This window comes from Argiope bruennichi, chromosome 10 (genome assembly GCF_947563725.1).
Source record: "Argiope bruennichi chromosome 10, qqArgBrue1.1, whole genome shotgun sequence".
Lineage (NCBI taxonomy): Eukaryota > Metazoa > Arthropoda > Arachnida > Araneae > Araneidae > Argiope > Argiope bruennichi.
In genome coordinates this window covers 74,430,807-74,451,183 of record NC_079160.1, presented here as the reverse complement: position 1 = coordinate 74,451,183, position 20,377 = coordinate 74,430,807, and the positions used below count along the sequence as shown (strand labels likewise).

Sequence of the window (20,377 nt, the reverse complement as noted above, 5' to 3'; positions counted from 1 at the left end):
ATAATGTGGAGATTCTAGAGTTTGAAATTTTTAACGATTACAATACTTTCTGTATATTACTTATACGAGACAGTATAAAAGCAGGAGTTGAAAACAAAAGGATTTTGTGACCAAAAGTTACGTGCAAATATGGTTCCTTTTCCACATAATGATTCGGGTGTTTGTCATATAGTGATCAGGTTTCCTATCTTCTGTTCAAAGACTGTTGTTGCCACTGATGTGAGATGAACCTTCATGTTCGTTTGAAACTACTCATTAGTTTGGGAACTTGGTTAAGGAATAGTTTCTCATTAGCCAAGTTCATAATTAGTCTGAAGTAGAATATTTTCGCCTAGACCTCCAAGGCCAAAGCTCCTATTCCAGATTAGGAGCTTTGGCTTTCTGTTTTAGCACCTATTTCTCCATTTAAGGAGAAAAAACGAAAATAGCCCCATTCCAACAAAGATTCAAGTCTGTGGTAACTAAAGATTTTATTCAACGAATTAATCATATGGTTCTAAAGAAACGACGTTGGCTGAATCAGAGACAAGAAGCTCATCAAATTTCATGCCAAAATTGAAATTTCGGCAGACGAATGTTTAGACATTTCTTAGTATGTAGACTTTCCTAAAAGAAAATTCAAAGAACTTCTTGATTAATGAGGTGCTTCAAAGAAACGTTAAGATCGTTCTCATATCATTGTTGGCAACATTTTTCGAAGAGGGTATCGGAAACCTGTCTACCTATGAGACAAATGATGGAGTCTTAAGGATGATTTTGTCAAAAAATTAGTCATGCTTGTTCATAAGTTCTGGTAATAAATTGATGTTGTTCTCTTCACTTTTCTTTTCGGTAGTTATTAATTAAAGGTAAAAGAGCCAAAACTCGCCAAATGTAGCAGCAAAACCAAATTAGTAATTCAACCCTAGAGCACGCTTCTAACTTAGGAGAAGAAAACAAGATCTGTTTATGCTGTTTATATTAAAAGATGTCAAAGTTATTGATGCTAAAGATGGAAAAAAAATAAAGATGTCAAAATTATCGCCAACAAATTGCCATTCCTAATTAATAAATACCAAAATAGTTAATTAATAAGTACAGTCTTTTCTATGGCTTATCAGATCTTTTTTTTTAAAGAATTTTCTTCTTTATGCATTAATGCTGTTGCTTTTATAAATGACTATAATACTTCAATATTCCCTGCATTTTTGGTGAGATTTTTCTTTAATATTTGCAAAATCTTTCTTTAATCCTTAGTTACGTTCTATTTTAGTTGTACTAACGTTTTATTATTGAAAGTCTATTTGTAAAACATAAGTTCAGTGCCCGGAGCAAAAGATGGAAGGGGGACAGCAAAAATGGAGTATTATCCCTTTCTTCCCATAGCATAGTAGATTTAATAGTATTGAGAATGCTAACTGCTTTGCATCTATAACCACAACTGAATGATTGTTGTAAGCACACCTTTCAAGTACGTATAATGGAATGTATGATAGTTATAATCTAAGCATGTATTATATAATGAAAGCCCTCATAACAACTGATAGCTCATAATAGCTAAGCTAATCTAATGAGGTGTAATCCTTTAGGTTATAAAAAACTCACAATTACGTCTGTAAGATGATAATATGCAACATCAAATATAGTGTCAGAATGGCGCTTGAGCGAATTAAGGGGGAGAAACCGAATATGCAATTTCGTTGCCTTTTTTGGACTGATTTAGAGCAATACATTGATGTATTTATACCATTTTAGTAACAAGATCCCATACTAAATTTCATTTTCTAAATCGCTGAGGTGTTATTTCTTTTACATAAACTCAAATATACTGACCAACAAACAGTCAACCCTTTGATGCATTTGGTATAAAATATGGTATAAATCAACACTTTAGATGCTAAAACTGTGCACTAAATTTGCCATTATCGTGCTCAATTGCACTCAGAGAAGAGAAACATGTAACCGTGCTGCGCATGTATTTCTATGAAATAAGATTTAGTGCAAAGATTGCACACTAAATTTTATCCATTTTGCATCTTCAAAGCGTCTCTGAATTATCCATTCACAAGCAAATGTAAAAATCCATTCACAAGCAAAGTAGCCTCTTGAAACTTTCTCGCATTCTATTTTATAAATATACCTGAGCATTATAAACTGCGCTCAGTTGGTGAATATTGATTATGAAAGAGCTTAATAGCTTGCAGTTTTTAGGGATTAATCTGTTGTTGCTTCTTATGCCACTTGCCATGGAGAAGCCCCGCTGTTACGAAGACAGCAATTTTAAGCCGGTGGGGAAGCGTCTCTTGTTTTTATAGTAGCGCCATCTATTGCCAACAAAACAGCTTAGCTACACACACACACGTCACAACCCTTTTTACTGGGCGGACTCCATTCACGCATTTCATTCACTCATCCACAGATCGTAATTTAGACCTGAATCAGAGAACGATCATACCTGATCCAGTACCCCCTGTGGTATTGCTCTCGACATAAAGGACTTTGTGACCACGACAGATTTATATGCTCGTCAGCCACCAAGCACGCGGGCAATCTTCGGCCGACGGGGTTCGAACTCGCAACCTATGGTACGCGAATCCAACGCTCTACCAACCGGCCCTGGGATTAATCTCGGGCTTGCGATTAATATAAAAACACCCAAACCGAATATGCATTTTGGATGCCTTTTTCATACCGATTGAAATCAAAATTTGACATAAAAACTACTGATATAGATCGCACGTTAAATTTTATATATTTAAATCATTGTGTTTTTTAGTTATAGCATTGAACGCTTGGAAAAGTACAGACCGACAGATGGCCAACATTTTGACAGCTGTGTTACAGACATTTGATAAATATCTATACTCTAAATGCTAAAACTGGGAACCAAATTTCATGTAACTAAGATGTAACGCGTTTGCATTATTGTGTTTATATGCATTAGAAAAAACAGACTTATAAATAACAAATTCTTGACGTATTTGGTTCCAAATTTGATTAATATCTACATGTTAAGAACAAATATGAAAATCTGTGTACCAAATTTTATCCATCTAGCTATCTTCGGTTTGTAATTATCATGTTAACTTATCTTGGGACAGCCGATAGATTTCCTCTTAGTGGATACTGTTCAAAATATGAAAGAAATCTACAAATATACTATAAAGACCATGTATCAATTTCATCTATATGGCTCACAGCGATTTTGAGAATTGTGTTCACAGACAGATAGACATAATTTCAAATATGTGTTTTTTTCTTGTATACAACCGACCACCCCGCCACCACTGAACGTATCAGTATCGATATGAATGTGATTTTAGGACTTACAGAAGTCTGAAAAGTAAAGATTCGTCAAAATCCGGAGTTCTAATTTTTTTTTTTTTTTGACAATTATAAAAAATTTTTGTATGCTTCATATTTGAGGAAGTAACATTGAGGTTTTTTCTTTCTTTTTTTAACCAGTAAGTTTTGGAATGTAAAGACTCATTAACATCTCAAGGTCAAATTTTTTGATGACTTTTTTTTTTCTCTTTTGAAAGACGAAAAGGTAAAAAAAAAATTTTTTTTCCCTAACCTCAATAAGATTTATAACGTGAAGAGTAATCAAATCTCCAGGTAAAATCTTCCAACGATTTTAATAATAATTTTTTTTTTTTTTTGCATATTCCTTGCAGACGAAAATGATGATTAACGAGAAAAAGACAGAAGTGTCCAAAAATACCCAAGTGAAATTCGATAGTTACATCAGTCACTCATATACATTGTCAGAGAAGGGGGAAAAAATTTGTGATAATACTCATAATAGTGTCACCTTGTACCAGACCACACCCACATAATTACGTCATTTCTGTAATGCTGCAAAATGATCACCTGTGCAGTTGCAATGATTTATCTCTATCTTTTTCACTGCCATCTTCATGTAATTATCAGTGCAATATTGGACCGAAAGAATCGTTTGAAAAAGATGCGAAATCTGATCCCGAGTTTATAAATTCTTTCTCTGAATGGCAAGATTAGATTAACTCCTTGGCAGTAGGATTTACATGCTTTTTTTCCCCTCTTCCAAACTTTCAATTAGATTTTCAGATCTAATCAATCAGAAATCAGATTTTTTTATTGATTTTAATTTAATATCGATGTAAGTATTCTTAAATACGAAATATTTAATTATGAGTCACTTTTAAAAGAGTTGGATTCAGAATTCGAGTATAGAAAACATTTTAATTATAATTTAGTAGTAATATTAAAGAAAAATCTGAGAAAAAAATTTAAAAAAACTTTTTAATGCATGCTAAATACTCAAATAAAAAGGTATCCAGGGCTGTTGACTCGCGAATCAGTGTATTGAAAAACAAATCGGATCACCCTGATCACTAGTTTTAAAAAAAGAGAATAAAACACAAAAAATCTCTCAATGTCTCGCCACCTCTTACAGTTTCATAGGCAATAGCCTATATCGCGTATTTAATAACATGACAATAAAAGATAATAAAGAATACGGTAAAATCCTAGATGGGCTCACCTCTTGGCGACTTATTTGAAATCTCGCCAAGTTGAGTACTAATTGAATATTTGTTATTATTATTTTTTCAATTAAAAACGATACTCGAAATCTAGAAATAATAAATAATATAATAAATAAATAAAAAATAAATATAAAATAAATAAAAAACAAATATAATAAATAAAATAAATAAATAATAATATAAAATAATAAATAAATAATAATATAAAATAATAAATAAATAATAAAAAAATTAAAAATAAAATAAATAAATAAAATGAAATAAATATAATAAAAAATAAAATTTAAAAAAAACCGTCCAGGTTGCCACATTGGCGATGTTATCGCCACTCGTCACGCGGGAATTCAAAAAGACGCCAAGAGGTGGGCTGTGCTAGGATCCCCCAAGAATACACAGTTTTTATTTCAATAATTGTGGCTCAAAATAAGAATTTTTAAAATATAATTTACCATGGAAATAAGTATCATAAAAATTAATCAATTTTAATAAGGAAATCTTCATTTTTTTATAAAGTAGATGGTCGTTAAAATGATAAGGTTTTTCTAAATTTTAATTAGATTTTTAATAAAGTACGAATCGAAATTTAAGGGTTTTAAGAGCTTTAAGATAAATTATTGAACACAAATAATTTTTGAATCCCTTTAAAATTCAAAAATTACCTTTTGAGGGATACCAATTTTATACCTTAACAGTTTTTCTTTCATTTTTAATCAGTTTAAAAAATATTTTAACATTAATACAATCCATTGTTGTTGTTGTTGCTGTGTTTATACTTAAACGTGTTTTAATGATTTTAAACACATTTTTTTGATTATCATTGGTATAATAGTGAGTAAATTTTTAAAAATAATATTAAGGCAAATTAATCAAATCTAAATTATAGCCATGCTTTTATGCTTCAGAACTAGAAGTTCGAATCCAATTTAAATTTCTTTGAAAATTTCCCAACTGAGTTGATCATTCTGCGGTATAAAAAGTAGAATTTTAAAACAAGTTTAACCTGCGAAAGAAATAATTTTAATCAGTATAACATTGATTCCTTTTTTCTTTCTTGCATACCAGGTATACAAACAGAAAAGGCTGTCATCATCGAAAAATTCGACATCGAGATTTTGACAAATCGTCACGTTTCAGGCGCCCCTGAATCTAAAAAAAATGTTTTATTCTGCCTGTATGTGAATAAGATAACTCAAAAACGTATTTAGCTAGATAGATGAAATTTGGAATATGAACTTTACACTAAATTTGTAAATTTATATCACATTTTGAATGAAATTCATTCAAAGATTCTTATTTTGTTCGAGTAGAAGTGAACATGATATCTACACAGTGTAAAGACCTAGATAAATTGGTGCATAGATTTAGAAGCTAAAATATTGATCCATATCAGATTTGGACCTAATTCGTAAAAGAGATGATAGTCTGTCGATCTGTATTTTTGCATGTTTGTAAATAGTAAAATTAAAAAAATGTAATAATACGTAATAAATAACACGTAATAACGTAATAACAGTTTCAGCATCTTAAGTGTAGAATTTTTAAATATGTTGAACTATATCTACCGAGAAGTTGACCATCAGTGAGTCTGGAGCTTCAATGTATTAGATTTAAGTTTAGTTATATTAACGTCCCGTTTGAAGCAACACTAGGGTTATTTTGAGACGGACCTCGTAATTTTCGGGGTAATGACCTCGAAGATGACACCTGAGCTGGCACCACCCCCGTCTCAACACCACACCACACCACACCAGCTGGAGGACGTTTGGTCAGGACGAATTTAACGTGCAACAGACCCCTTTACACGACTGTTCTTCAGTGGAATCGGGTCACGAACCTGAAACCCTCCGGTTCCGAAGCCGAGACCTTATTTATTATTTCTATTATTTTAGTTTAGCTATATTTAGCATCCTGTTTTAAGTTTAGTTTAGTTATATTAACGTCCCGTTTGAAGCAATACTAGGGCTATTTTGGGATGGACCTCGTTATTTTGAACCGCGGTCAGATAACGAGGACGACACCTGAGCTCACACCCCCTCTCCACACCACACCACATCAGCGTGAGGACGTTTGGTCAGGACAGATTTAACGTGCAACAGACCCCCTTACACGGCGGTTCTTCGGTGGAATCGGGTCACGAACCTGAAACCCTCCGGTTCCGAAGCCGAGACCTTACCACCAGGCCACCGCGGCCCCGTATTAACTTCAAAACGCAATGACTAAAATGAATAAAATTTGATATATGATATTGTGACTGCAGTTGCAATTCTATACAAAGTTTTGGTTTTGATGAATTGGGAAAAATGACATCTAAATTAAACATTCGGTATTTTTTTATCTGAGTATCAACCGCATGCTGGCGATTAATCACCAAAAAACACTTGTGGTATTCAGCAAAATCTAGACAACACAAATCTGACTAGATTTATATCAAAAATCGGTATTTCAAAACTATTGTCTGCAGTTGAATAAATTAATGTGCAAGTTCCTGTTTTATTTATTATACTACAAAGCACATAACTTTCATGTATGGGACTCTGAATATAAAAATCTGAGCTGTGGTGGGATTCCCGACCTAACAATTTTTTTAAAAGGTAGGAGGTTACCCTTTTATTAGAGAGTATGTGTGGAAGTTTTGAAGAGAAATTTCGTGTTAATTTCACGTGATGCCATCTAACGTAAAAGCTAGTCTCGACGTTATTGTTTCTAATGGCACTTGCCATGGACAAGCTCGCTGACGAAGCCAGAGATTCTAAGCCGAGGGTGCGTCCTTTGCTTTTTCAGTAGCGCCGACTAGGGCCAAGAGTGTGTCTTAGCTACTTACGCATCACATTCGCTTGCACAATCTCTTTTCACATGGGAACACATTCACACATCTCACTGATAGAACAGATGAAGAACAACCATGCCCGAACGGGACTCGAACCCAAGACCCTCAGATCACGGGGAAGACGCGCTACCCTTATTCCAGGACGCCGGCGACGTAATTGTCAACAATATTAATGCCTTCTTCCATATAAATGTGTTGTCAATAGTTTTCAGAAAATGCTGCAACAAAGAAAAAGATTCATAGTTCCTAAATAACGAAACTAGAATACTTTCTCTTCCCTACATTTGAAATGTTACGAAACCTAGTCGCATAAAGACAATCAAAATGCAAACATCATGGTATGAAATCTATAATTATTTAAACCACCGGGACATTGATATCACAGCTGCAACCAGTGTGAGTGGTCTTTCTCTAATAAACTTGTAATGCCAGAGAACGTCTTACATGACTATGGCGTACAATCTTTACGAAATATTGACCTTTGACGCGAATTTGGTATTTGTATTGAAACTATCGAGCCATCCTTTGACGATTACCCACTTAATAGTATCCAAAAACTGAATTTGTGTTTTAGTTACGTTTTTCTCAACCGATTGAAACAAAAATTTACATGACTATGGCATACAATCTTTACGAAATATTGACCTTTGACGCGAATTTGGTATTTGTATTGAAACTATCGAGCCATCCTTTGACGATTACCCACTTAATAGTATCCAAAAACTGAATTTGTGTTTTAGTTACGTTTTTCTCAACCGATTAAAACAAAAATTTAGTACAAAACTGCATTTGTAGTCACGAAATCCAATACTTAAATTGATATATTTAAGTCATTGCATTTTTGAATTATCGCGTTTACATGTTTCTGAAAGTACAGGCGGACAGACAGTCAACCCGTGGTTGGATTTGGCTCAAAATTTGAGATGTGCCTATACTATAGATCATGGTGGGCATTATGTCGATTGGGATAGACCGGTGGATCATCAAGACATTTCTGGGTGACCCCCTTTACTAAGACCTAAGACGCGTATAAAAGAAGCATATTTATGGAACATTATATTCTCTTTACCTCTTGAGGAAAACGAAGTTTTTCTCCTTCGAACTGACATGATTTTAAAAGTACGTAGTTCAGAACCTAAGAATAACTTTTGGAACCCAATGAAAGAAGTAAAGTATCCTAACTTTAAAAAAAATGTCATGCCAATTAACATCGTTCCTTGGCTCTTCTTACCTGTGTGAATCTGCATTTTTAACGATGAATATAATTAAGATAACACATCGTTCCCATCTTATAGACGGCCATTTAGAGTCCAGTGCAAGATTAGCAGTTAGTAACTTTATACCGAGATATTCAAGATTGGCGGACAGTATGTAGCCTACCTTCTGCTACTGAGAGAACTAACTTTAGATTATTGTGGTTTATTTTTTATTGTATTTTGAAATATTTGTTATTAAATGCATATCTAGATATTTGATATTATTATATTTGTGGCTATTATTATTATGTTTGCATCTTGATATTATTGTTATGTTTTTAGTTATGTAAGTAAGTACATATCCAGTATTTATCTTGAAGTTACAGTACACTCCCGATTATCCGCGGAATTCGGTGGCGCGGCCGCCGCGGATAACAAAAATCGCGGATAATCCGAAAAAAGCTAAAAAAGGGTATAGCAAAAGAGAAAACAGTCATTCCAACTTTGAAAAATCGTTTTATGTACAATAAAACGTAAAATAAAAGGCAGCAAATGTTTAACTAACGCCTAATATTTTAGTATATCACTCAAAACTAACATAAAAATGCATTTTGTTAATGAAAACAGAAAAGTGCTTTGTACTTACGAGAGGCGTCAAGGATACACAGAAAAATTAATACATATGTACTGTTTTAATACTGTAATGTATTATGTAATTACAAAAGCATAACTGTAAAACTACACCTTTTTGAAGAAATCAGTCATTTGTATTTGCTTCTTGCTTTGGAAGCATTTTCTCTTTGCTTGGAAACAAACAAACAAACAAACAAACAAAAAAACGGAGTGCGCCAGGCGCGGATAATCGGGAGTCTACTGTATAATAAATATTATAGGCCTGCGCCACTGGGTGGACCGCAAAACACTTTGAAAAAATTAAAAGTAGCCCATGCCCTGGAAAAGTTTTTTCATCCCTGCAATAGGTGTTAACCTGTGGACCGATTTTATCCATATCTCTTCATTTTATAGTTTTCGTGTTAACTAATATTCAGACTGATGGACAATCCAATTTCATCTGAATGGATTTCATTCAAAATTTGAAGAAATCTACGAATTTCACATAATGACCATATACCAAATTTCATCCATCAAGATCGAAGTGTTTTCGAATTATCTTGTTCACAGACAGACAATAGACCATTAGCCAAACATAATGCCCAGATTTTGTTTTTCTTACTCAAGGGAGTCTAAATCGTGGAAATTTGTCAAATTCTCGAGTTCGCATTTTTTTTATGATTACAATGCTTTTTTTTTATATTTCATTTACGAGAAAATAAAAACTGAATAATACTTGCACATGAAACTACGTTTCTTATAATCAAGAATTTTCGTTTTACATTTCTTGAGATTGATAAACAATTGTCTCCGTTCAAATCATAATTTTCTAGAGATTTAAGAATGCGAAAACTTTGGAACGCATTTTAATTAGTGTACTAAGAAGTTGGAAATAATTTTTTTAAATGAAAAACGTGAATGTTAAAAGAAAATCGTAAAGAATGAAGAACGCAGAAAAAAGGTTGCATTTTTAAAAATTTTAAAAGCCTTAATAATAAATTTTTAATGATTTTTTCAGGAACTTTCTTTTGTGTAGCATTCATTCAAGTTTAATTTCCTTATGGTAGTTCTTTCAGTGCTTAATGCTTCTCGAATTTTCTCTTTAAATTCTCTAATTTCGATAACAAATTATTTACCTAATTTTATTAAGTTAATAAATGAATGTTTTGTAAAAATAAAATAGATACTTTTTAATTTTAATATTTTCCACTTTTTAATTATTAATTTATTTCATAATGTATTGTTATAAACACTAGAGATCCTTGTATTGGATTTTTTTCTCTAATTCTTTACCAAATTATTCTTTTCATGTTATTCATATAAACCAATGTTTGAAAAAAATCATCTGGTTAACTGATAATTAAATACCGAAAACCATACATTATTGTTTTGTCATAGCGAACATACAACTGTACAAAACTTGAGGATCCTAACGATCTAGAAAATAAATAAAATCGGATTACAAAATTCCACGCCGCAATAGTGAAAAATGACAGATTTATTAAAAATGTGCACAATTTTTTTCAAAATTAAGAAATTAAGCAATATGACACGTTTTATGTGATTTTATTTTTTTTTCCATGTCATTCATAGATCTGCTCTGTGACTGTCTGCCTTCCGATTTTGATGAGATGAGTCCACCATAGTGTGGCGACAGAGATAAAAAGAACCGCCGACTTGAGGATGGCCTGCTGGGAATGGACAAAGGTGGCGAGTGCCTGGAAGAGTGGCAAGGAGCAGGGGTGGACAAGGGCGTCTTTAGACAGGTGGTGGCGTTCGCGGTAAGAGAGCCTTCGCTTTGCAAATTCGGCCTGTTGGGAAATAAAAAAGAACATGCAAGATGATAAATTTATAGGAAAAAAAAACAAATTAGATTTTACAGAAATGAAAATGAAAGTTATTCAATGATATTACCGTAATTTAATACAAAATATCTGAAAAACTAAACTTCATTCGGCAAAGTTTTTTTTTTTCTTTTTTGTAAAATTGTGTTATATATATATATATATATACACAATAATTCCTCGTTTAAATTTATAAGATTAAATCAATAATTTGTCAAATACGAAACGATTTCTCTAAGAGATATTCAGAAGAAAGTTATAAGAAACAATAAGAACTACTAAAAGTTCAAATTATTTCTGACTATTTATAGATTAATAATACAGTGACGTACCATGTCAAAGTAACAACCGAGAAATAATGCGGTTTTTTTTTTTTTTTTTTTTTTTTTTTTTGTATTCATCAGTGGCATTGCGAATATAAACATGCCCGAATCTCAGTATTATTTATTAGAACTTTTACCATAATTTTCCTTTAAAAGTATTATAAATGCACTTATATTTTGTCTTCATGCATTCCGCAAGTTTAGTAGGTATCTCTACTTTCCTTATTCCCTGATCGCTAAGCCACTATATCAGTTTCTTAGTAAGGGAAGTCATAATTGTATTCATGACTTGCCTGATATTAGCAGACGGAAGAAGGTTGTGTATTCTATAATTCGTATGTGCTTTGAACCTGCATTATTGAAAAACAAAATTCAGTTCGAGGAGTCGGAAGGTAGATTCTTTTGAACGTATATATAAAGAAAACAATCCACCCTTTTCCTCCCCCTCTATTGTTTCTCTATTTTCAATAAAATTGGAGCTATGAGGATGAAAGAAGTTGGAAGAAAATGCAACTGATGAGAGTTTTCCAACGAGATGTGACGCGCATATCTTAACGGATGATCAAAAATAGAGATTGAAAACTACTTTTCGGTCCAAAATTTTAACACAGTTGCAGCTATGAAAAAACATTTAGTGTCAGTTTTCTTTCTTTCTTTCTTTTTTTTTTTTTTGTCATGATGAGATGACAATTCACCTGATGATGATTTGATTTTTATTCATGTACATAGTCTATAAAAAAATAAGAAAATCTAAAGTTTACACCTTTGATTTTGCAAATCATCATATCACAGATAAATTATTCAAATAAATTTCTACAAAACTTAAACTTTAGATAAGTGTAAATGCTTACACAATATGTCATGTTTCCTAATGAGTTGTGTTGTGTCTAATGCACTTAACAAGCCCACCGACAGTTATCTGTCAGCAATTTAAGCGGAGTGAGCGTCTTTTGTTTTTTCAATAGCGCCAACTAGGGCTAAGATTACGACTCAGTTACTTCATGCATCACAATCCTTTTTAAGGGGCGAACTTCATTCATGCATTTCATTCACAGATCGTAATTTAGACCTAAATCAGAGAACGATCATCCCTGAACCAATACCCCCAGTGTTCTTACTCTCGACATGGAGGGCTTTGTGACCACGACAGATTTATGCGTGTGCCAGTCACCACACACATGGAGAGTCTTCGGCTGGCGGGGTTCGAATTCGCAACCTAAGGTATACGAGTCCAACGTCCTACCACCCAGGCTATCTCGGCCTTACTGATACGTTAAATAGTAAAATGAAGGGGCAAAATATCGAGAATATATTTTAACCTAAAATTTGTTATACATCTTCAATTTTAGTACCGGGATCACATACCATATTTCATTTGTTTATCCAATTACGCTATTGAAGAATATCTATTCACGTGCATTCACACATGCATGAATGGATAGACCGATAGACATTAAATCCTAGGTGAAATTTGTCCAAACTTTAAGCAAGTTTACAAATATGAGGATTACCAAATTTCATCCAAATAACTCGTTGCGTTTTGAATTATCAAAATCATATGTGCATGGACAGACATGTTTCCTTTGGGCTAATATTGTTCAACATTCGCTACACGTTTACAGTTTTAAAATTGAAAAAACAAATAATTTTCTTTGTCTAGTTTTTTTTAGGTTTTTAGTGCTTGTGTTTACAGGTAGGCATAATTCTGATATTCTTGCCATTTCTAAGAACTGCAGAGCATGTAGCTTTACCAAAATATAATCGATTATATTATCTACCACAATGCCGGCGTCCTGGCATAGGGGTAGCGCGTCTTTCCAGTGATCTGGGCGTCCCGGGTTCGAGTTCCAGTTTGGGCATGGTTGTTCTTCCTGTTCTATCTGTGAGATGAGTGAATGTGCCCTCCTGTAAAAAGGGGTTGTGCAAGCGAATGAGTGATGTGTGAGTAGTCAAGTCGTACTCTTGGCCCTAGTTGGCTCTACGATAAAAACAAGAGGCCCCCCCCCATGAGGCTTAAATCGGCTGTCTCTGAACAGCCTGCTTGTCCGTGGCAAGTGCCATAAGAAACAACAAAAAAATCTATCACAATGCTTTATTTTTGTACATTTTGTATAGGAGAAAGTAATTAACAAATATTTATAGAAAGAATATCTCCTATATGTTTATATGTTCATTTCTCTGCTCGCAGACTAAATAGGTCTAAGAGTTTACATTTTAATAATTTATTGATTATGAATTGTATAACAACTTATTGACCTCTCAGAAATTTGTAAAAACTGTCACTCACTTTAATCTGAGAAGGAGGTAGGTTGATCTGCTCCGATAGCTTGAAAATTTCAACCTCACTTGGATAAGCGCACTTCCTGAAGCTTCTGTCGATTTCTCTGTAGGTAGCGCAACATGCTTCTGGAAGTTTTTTGGAAGTAGATCTGGAATCTCCTAAAAAATCGTATGTGTTATTAACGGAAAGAATAAAATTCAGGATGTCCATAAAAGAACTCCAGGGTTTTGATGCATTTTTTAAGCATAAAATTAGTTTAATGTTATAAATATGTACTTAAAAGTTAAGTTATCAAGATTTTTACCATTTAGTAGATTTCAATATGTGCCCGTTTGTGGCATGGCACACATCTAAACGGTATTCAACCTCTTCCCATGTCCTGATCAGCATATTGGAGTGATGTTTGCCATAAAAGTAATTATTTTTTACCTGAGAATGGATTCCTGAATTTTTTCAGTGTAAACAAGATTCTTAGCATGTATCCAGAAGAAAAAATTCTAATGGTGAAAGATCCGAGCTTCTTGGAGACCATGAGCTAGGTCCTGCCCCTTCCATTCACTTGTTGCCGAATCAAGTATCCAATGCTCCCGCACACGATTTTTGAGGAGTTAGTTGATATTAAGTGGGGATTCTATTGGCATTCTCTTGGAGCACTCTTGGCCTACTAGACGACTTTTGTTTTAAGACACTTCCCGTTTCTTTAAAGGCGCATAGCCATTAATGTATGATTTTGTACGTAGGGGCATTACCACCATATTCGCGCCGAAAGCTCTGTTGTACAGTGGTAAAAGATCCAGTTTCTATAAGCCATTGAGTCTTTTGTAATAGCGTCGCCATCACATTGTTCTATGGAATGAGCATCTGCTACGTTATTTCAAGGTCAATGACGCGTGACTCCACCTAGTGTTGAAAAAACAAACTGAAAATGGTGTGGATAAAATTTGATGAGCTACTGATTTCTTCAAAACTAAATGATTTGACCTAACTGAAACCTTAAATTCGGTATGATTTTTTAATGGACACCCTCTACATTAAACTGATAGTTTATGAAATGTATGAGCCTTTTTAAGCAACATGTAATATAACCTTCATTTTAAAGAATGAAAGATAATCACAGATTCCGTAATCCTTTGAAGCACAGTGGCTTCATTTGAGTCCCCCTAGCCTTTTATTTTTTCTTAGCAGTGAATGCCACAAAAATCTGCCACAGTGGCTTCATATAAATTCATCCTTTAAATTGCATGCAAATGAACAAAAAAATTAATAAACTGTCATTTCCATTTCCTTATGGTGTATTTGATTTAATTTTACCACTTTTCACCTGAAAGTCAGTAGTTTTATGTTCTGTGCCTCAAAAGAGTAAAACAAAGAATGATCGGATGCCATGAAGTGCCCATAATACGATGCAAATAATCTGAATCCTCAAATGACGAACCAACAGAATTAGAGGAAAGCTATCTCTTAGATTTTAGACTCTTTTTTATCTATTCATTCTAAATTTTTTTTCTGTTAAGACATTTGAAAAACATCTTTTCTCATAAATACTTTCACCCTCCCAATGATCTTTGATTCCTTTCTATTCAGTCATTCGAAAACCTCTTTTGCTAGATATTTTTTGATTCTCCTGAAAACATTGTTAACAGCATTAGCATAATCGTTGTTAATGATTATGTCAAACCAGATATCATTTATATTGTATCTCAATCATCTCTCTCCTTTGTTACTTTCTCGTATGCGTAGTATAGAGAAAGTATAGTAATTGTCAGAAAATTCGATCGCCAGATTTTGACGAATCTCCACATTTTAGATCTCCCTGAGTTCGGAAAACACAATTTTGGAAAATGTCTGTCTGTGACAAACATAATTCAAAAACGCTTTAAGATACATGAATGAAATTTAGTATGTGAACTTTGCCATAAACTTGCATATTTCTATTAAATTTTGAACGAAATCCATTCAGAGGATGTCCGTCTATCTGGCTGTTCGAATAGAAGTTACCATGATAACTAAAAAAGACGAAGAGATCTAGATAGATAAAATTCGATACACAGAATTAACATGTATGGAGTAGACAACTGTCAAATTTTGAGCCAAATCCAACAAAGGATTCATTGGATTGGATTTTGATGATTAAAAAAAAACCAATGATTTAAATAGATTAAATTTGACTTGAAATTTTGTGACTACAAATGTAGTTTTGTGCAAATTTTTGTTTCAATCGATTAAGAAAAACGCGTTTAAAACACAAATTCGATTTTTGGATTAACCGTTGCCAGCGAATAATCACACAAAAAAAAATAACCTTGCCAAGGATCACACGATAGATTCAATAAAAAAGCTGAATTCATGCCAAAAGTTAATATTTCGTAACTATTGTACACCATTACCACGCAATGCGATCTCTGGCGCGACAAGTTTATAGGAGAGTATGCGAGAACGTTTTGTAAAGACCACTCTCGTTGATTTAAAATTGACGATAGTTTATTTGAAAAATTCTGGAAAATGTCAAACGCTATTTCTTATAATTATGTGTGAATTGAGCGAATTACTATTACTCTTGACTGGGTTGTATTACAAAATCTTTATCTTTGCCGTATTCTATCACTTCTTAAATCTGTGACCATTTTTCTTTCTATGTCCTCCCCCCCAGGATGAAATGAGGATGAGATACGTCTGGCATGGTGGTTGGATCTCGCACACACTGGAGGGCGCACAAAAAGGTAGGGGTTTGGCTCCTCTATCGATGACGAGACGTACTTTCTTATGGAAGGGTTGTACCGTGGTCGGTGATGGTCCTTAGGACTCAACCACAGTTCCCGATAGTGTTACTGCTGCGGCGGTCTTGCCATTCTGTATTTATTATCCGTGTGCCTTTGGGCGCAGCGGAGATTCAGTGATATGACTTCTTTCGATGCAATACAATTACTTTTTTTGTACTTTGCTAAAAAGTCAACTTCTTTAAAATGTCAAGATAAGATATGTTTACAAGACGTAACAATTTTTAAGACTATTAGATATTGTCAATTTTTTTAAAAAGATTAAAGTCTATATATCATGATGACTGCCCCAGACATGAAGTCTACATAGAGGTAGTCATGATACATAGATAAAAGTTTTTGTACTATTTAAAGTAAGAAACCTCGATTAAAATATTGTTACAAATCTGTAATTTTTCTACCCGGCACGAATAGTGTCATCGTGAGAAAGACCGTTGTAAGATCTGTGCTGAGCGGCTGCCGCGTCAATGACCTGAGAGTTTGGCGACTATTTGGCGACTTGGCGACGAGTTTGGCGAGTTTGGCAACTAAATGGATCATACTGGAAAGTTCGAGAAGTTTCACGCTCCATCCAGTAGGAACCAAGATACACTCAGATGCGCCCTGATTGGTCTGAAGATTCTAGCCCCGCCTCCCGGAACTATAAAAGACAGGCACTCTGAAGCTGCAGGGAAGTCGTGTGTAAGAAGTGTGTGTATGGTCAGAAGTCGTGTGTGAGAGGAGTCGGAGTCGCCGACACGTAGAGAAACTGGAGGATTAGACAGCAAGAAAGCTGCTGAACTAGCGAGTAAATGCGCTGCATTATTACGATTAATTGACGGTATTTTGTTGTAGAAAAATTTCGTAACAATATTATTAATATTTCGGTTACAGTAATGTAGCGATGTGTATCATTGTTATATTTTTTCTTTCAAATATTATCTAATTAGCTATTATTGAATAGCAGATTTTCACTAGAAATATTAGTTACAGTTCATTCAATTTGATTATTCGTGCATTGTTTGCGATTGGATTTTTTCAACGAAATATTTTCAGACTGTAATCAGGGAAGTCTAAAACTTGGATACTCGTCAAAATCTCGAGTTTGAATTTTTTGACGATCACAATCCTTTCTTTATACTTCGTACACGAGAAAGTAAAAAAAAAATAATCAAAGAATAGAATATATAAGCATTTAACTTTTCGTATATATGTTCTAATATATTTAATATTTTAATACGCATTCCTTATAAATTCCACCCAAAAAATTTGATGAAATGAAATAAGAAAATAAAATTCATTATGATGGATGTGGAAAACAAACAAAATCATTCCTTCACCCTTCATTAATGAAAGAAAAATATGTGATTTTACTATTTATAAAGAGAATGAAAACAATTTGAGTTTCATTTAAGCAATGTAAAATATTGGGTCAAATTATGCATAAAGTGTTTGTTTTTTTTAATTTTTTTTTTTTTTTTATGTTGCAGTGTTAAGAGAAATATTGAAAACAAACTGAATCAAAATTGCTGAAAAGATAATATTTTGAACTTTAGGATCGTGCCGAAATCAAATTTATTTATACTATCGCCATAATGTAGCTTAGTTCTAAATTAATTTAAATGTTTTTTTAAAAAATCTTTGCTAAACTCATATTTTTTTATTCTCCAGAGTAAGTTTATATTAAATTTGCCTCCAAAATGGAATATTCTGTCATCTTTCGAACGGAACGATTTGTAAAAAAGTACTGAAAGTGCTACCCATTTGTAAAATTCTTTGCAAATTTTCATCATTTATAATAATATCTTTATATAGGGCAAGCTGCTTTGGAGACCAGCTAGTTAGCTAAAAATATTAGTAGTATTTAATTTTCTATTAATTCCCACCAGAGGGTATCTCGGAAATGAGAATGAGAAAATTCCGGTATGGTGGTTGGTTCTCACCATCCTGATGGGTACAGAAATGATGGGGGTCACCTACTTCCTATCGATGACGGGACGTGAAGAATTGTATCGTGGCCGATGATGGTTCTTTGGACTTAACCATAGTTCCCGCCAGTTTTGTTGTTGAGGCGCAGTCCGATCAATTGGATTTATCCGTGTGCCTTTTAGCAGGTCGGAGTAGCCGGTTAAGGTTAAAGTAAATTTTCTATTAAATTTCTGATGCATAACTTCGTGTTCATGATTGCTCCAATAAAGTATTTTTAAGCATCAGAATTCTGACAGACATTAAAATAATATTATTTTATTAGCCTTACACATGTTCTGATCATTGTGTTCATGGACTTTCCTAAAAGAGCCAAGTCAATGAAGAATACTCTCTATCGATGACTTAATAGTAAAATAATGAGCAGTAATAATTATGATAATTAAGATGAAATAAAATGAAATGTATTACAATTTAACAGTAACATTTCATGTTTGTAATTTTTAATAATTTCTTTCTGCACTGTTTTTGAAAAAAAAAATGACATTTTTTTTAGAACTGAGATTTGTTAAATTTCTGATGCATAGCTTCGTGTTCATGATTCTTTAACAATATCAGAGCTGTACAGGCATTAAAATGATGTTATTTTATTAGCCTTACACCTGTTCTGTTCACTGTGTTTATGGACTTTCCTAAAGGAGTCAAGTCAATAAAAAATGCTCCCCACTAATGAATAGCGACAGTAAAATAATGAGCAATAATAATTATGATAATTAATTCTGCATCTTTCTAAACTTTTCACTACTTATCTTACCTTTCGGCTTGCAGAAGAATAATCTCCTACCCCGAACACCCCTCCTGTCCACCCTGTGTTCATGGAATGCTGACCTCATGGTCCTGGGTCATCGGGATCGCGCTGACCATGTAGTAGTTGTGCGTTGTGCACATAAGCGTACAAGCTGTTTTCTGACTAGCTAAGAAACGTGCTTAATTAACTTAATTCTTTCACATTGTATGGAGCATTATCTGATATCTCCATCTGACTGCTTTATATATATGGACACGCTGAAGCAGTTTGATTTATGTGGAGCTCCACACATTCTCAAAGTCCAATTCTATTGTTCAATTCCATTGTTAGAACGATACGTCAGCCAGAAAGTGATAATGCAATCGATAATGATAAAAAAAAACTGCCACGCGTGAAGGTTGTTGTTGCCAAGCGAAGGTTCCTTTTCGTTTCGTTTCGTCCAGCAACGTGAACGCAGTAAAGCAAATGGATTCGATTATCAGTTGTTTCTTTGACAACATCACATTAAAATTACGCGATTGGCGCGTGCCTAATATTTGCTCTTTGAGAGGTAGCACTTCACAGTGTAGTGACTGACATCTTTGATCTTCACATCTTCACAGTGTAGGGTCAGACATCTTTGAAACATTACAACATGGAAAGTTTTATTCTTTAATGGTATATCTCCAAACGTGTGTGATTCACTCATGTCACACATTTTTTCTTGAATATTACCGTGCCCCAAGTCATTATCATACATTAGTCTCTGGAATTTCTTAAAATGATTTTTTTTTAATTTGATAAGATGGGAAATTATTTTTTGATGTCAATATTCCTAACTTATTTAATTGATGCATGTTTGTATTAAAATTTTTTCATTTAAAGAGTTATAGTCTTTACAAATATGAATATTAAATACAAAGGCGAATGTTTATATTTAAAAACTTTTGTCTTTATAGATTCCGAAGGTAAATAAATCACTTTGAGATTTTAGAATATGAAGAAACTGTCTTTATAATTTTTAAATTTAAGAAGTTGGGAAGTTATTTTTTGATGTCAATATTTCTAACTCATTTGATTAATGCGAGTTAATATTAAATTTTTTGGCATTAAAAGAGTTATAGTCTTTACAAATATGAACATTAAATACAAAGGCGAATATTTATATTTAAAAACATTAGTCTTTATAAATTCCTAAGGTAAATAAATCACTTTGAGATTTTAGAATATGAAGAAACTGTCTTTATAATTTTTTAATTTAATAAGTTGGGACGTTATTTTTTTATGTCAATATTTCTAACTCATTTGATTAATGTG

At 33.3% G+C, this 20,377-nt stretch overlaps 1 protein-coding gene across 1 annotated transcript; it reads right to left on the bottom strand.

The window, feature by feature from the left end:
* Positions 1 to 10,623: 10,623 nt before the first annotated feature.
* LOC129987907 (uncharacterized) lies at positions 10,624 to 19,320 on the bottom strand. The gene is made up of 3 exons (XM_056095900.1): positions 19,088 to 19,320; positions 13,598 to 13,749; positions 10,624 to 10,954 (listed from the first exon to the last, which is right to left on the bottom strand). The coding sequence occupies exons 1-3, from the start codon at positions 19,164 to 19,166 to the stop codon at positions 10,727 to 10,729; spliced, it is 459 nt and encodes a 152-aa protein (XP_055951875.1). The 5' UTR covers positions 19,167 to 19,320; the 3' UTR covers positions 10,624 to 10,726.
* Positions 19,321 to 20,377: the final 1,057 nt, after the last annotated feature.

What these genes read in the sequence shown, in the direction of transcription:
- LOC129987907 (XM_056095900.1), bottom strand. Translation starts at nt 19,166, where the DNA reads ATGAGGTCAGCATTCCATGAACACAGGGTGGACAGGAGGGGTGTTCGG. An exon ending in ATTCTTCTGCAAGCCGAAAG is followed by an intron (nt 13,750 to 19,087) that starts GTAAGATAAGTA and finishes ACGATTTTTTAG; the next exon opens with GAGATTCCAGATCTACTTCC. An exon ending in TACCTCCTTCTCAGATTAAA is followed by an intron (nt 10,955 to 13,597) that starts GTGAGTGACAGT and finishes ATTTCCCAACAG; the next exon opens with GCCGAATTTGCAAAGCGAAG.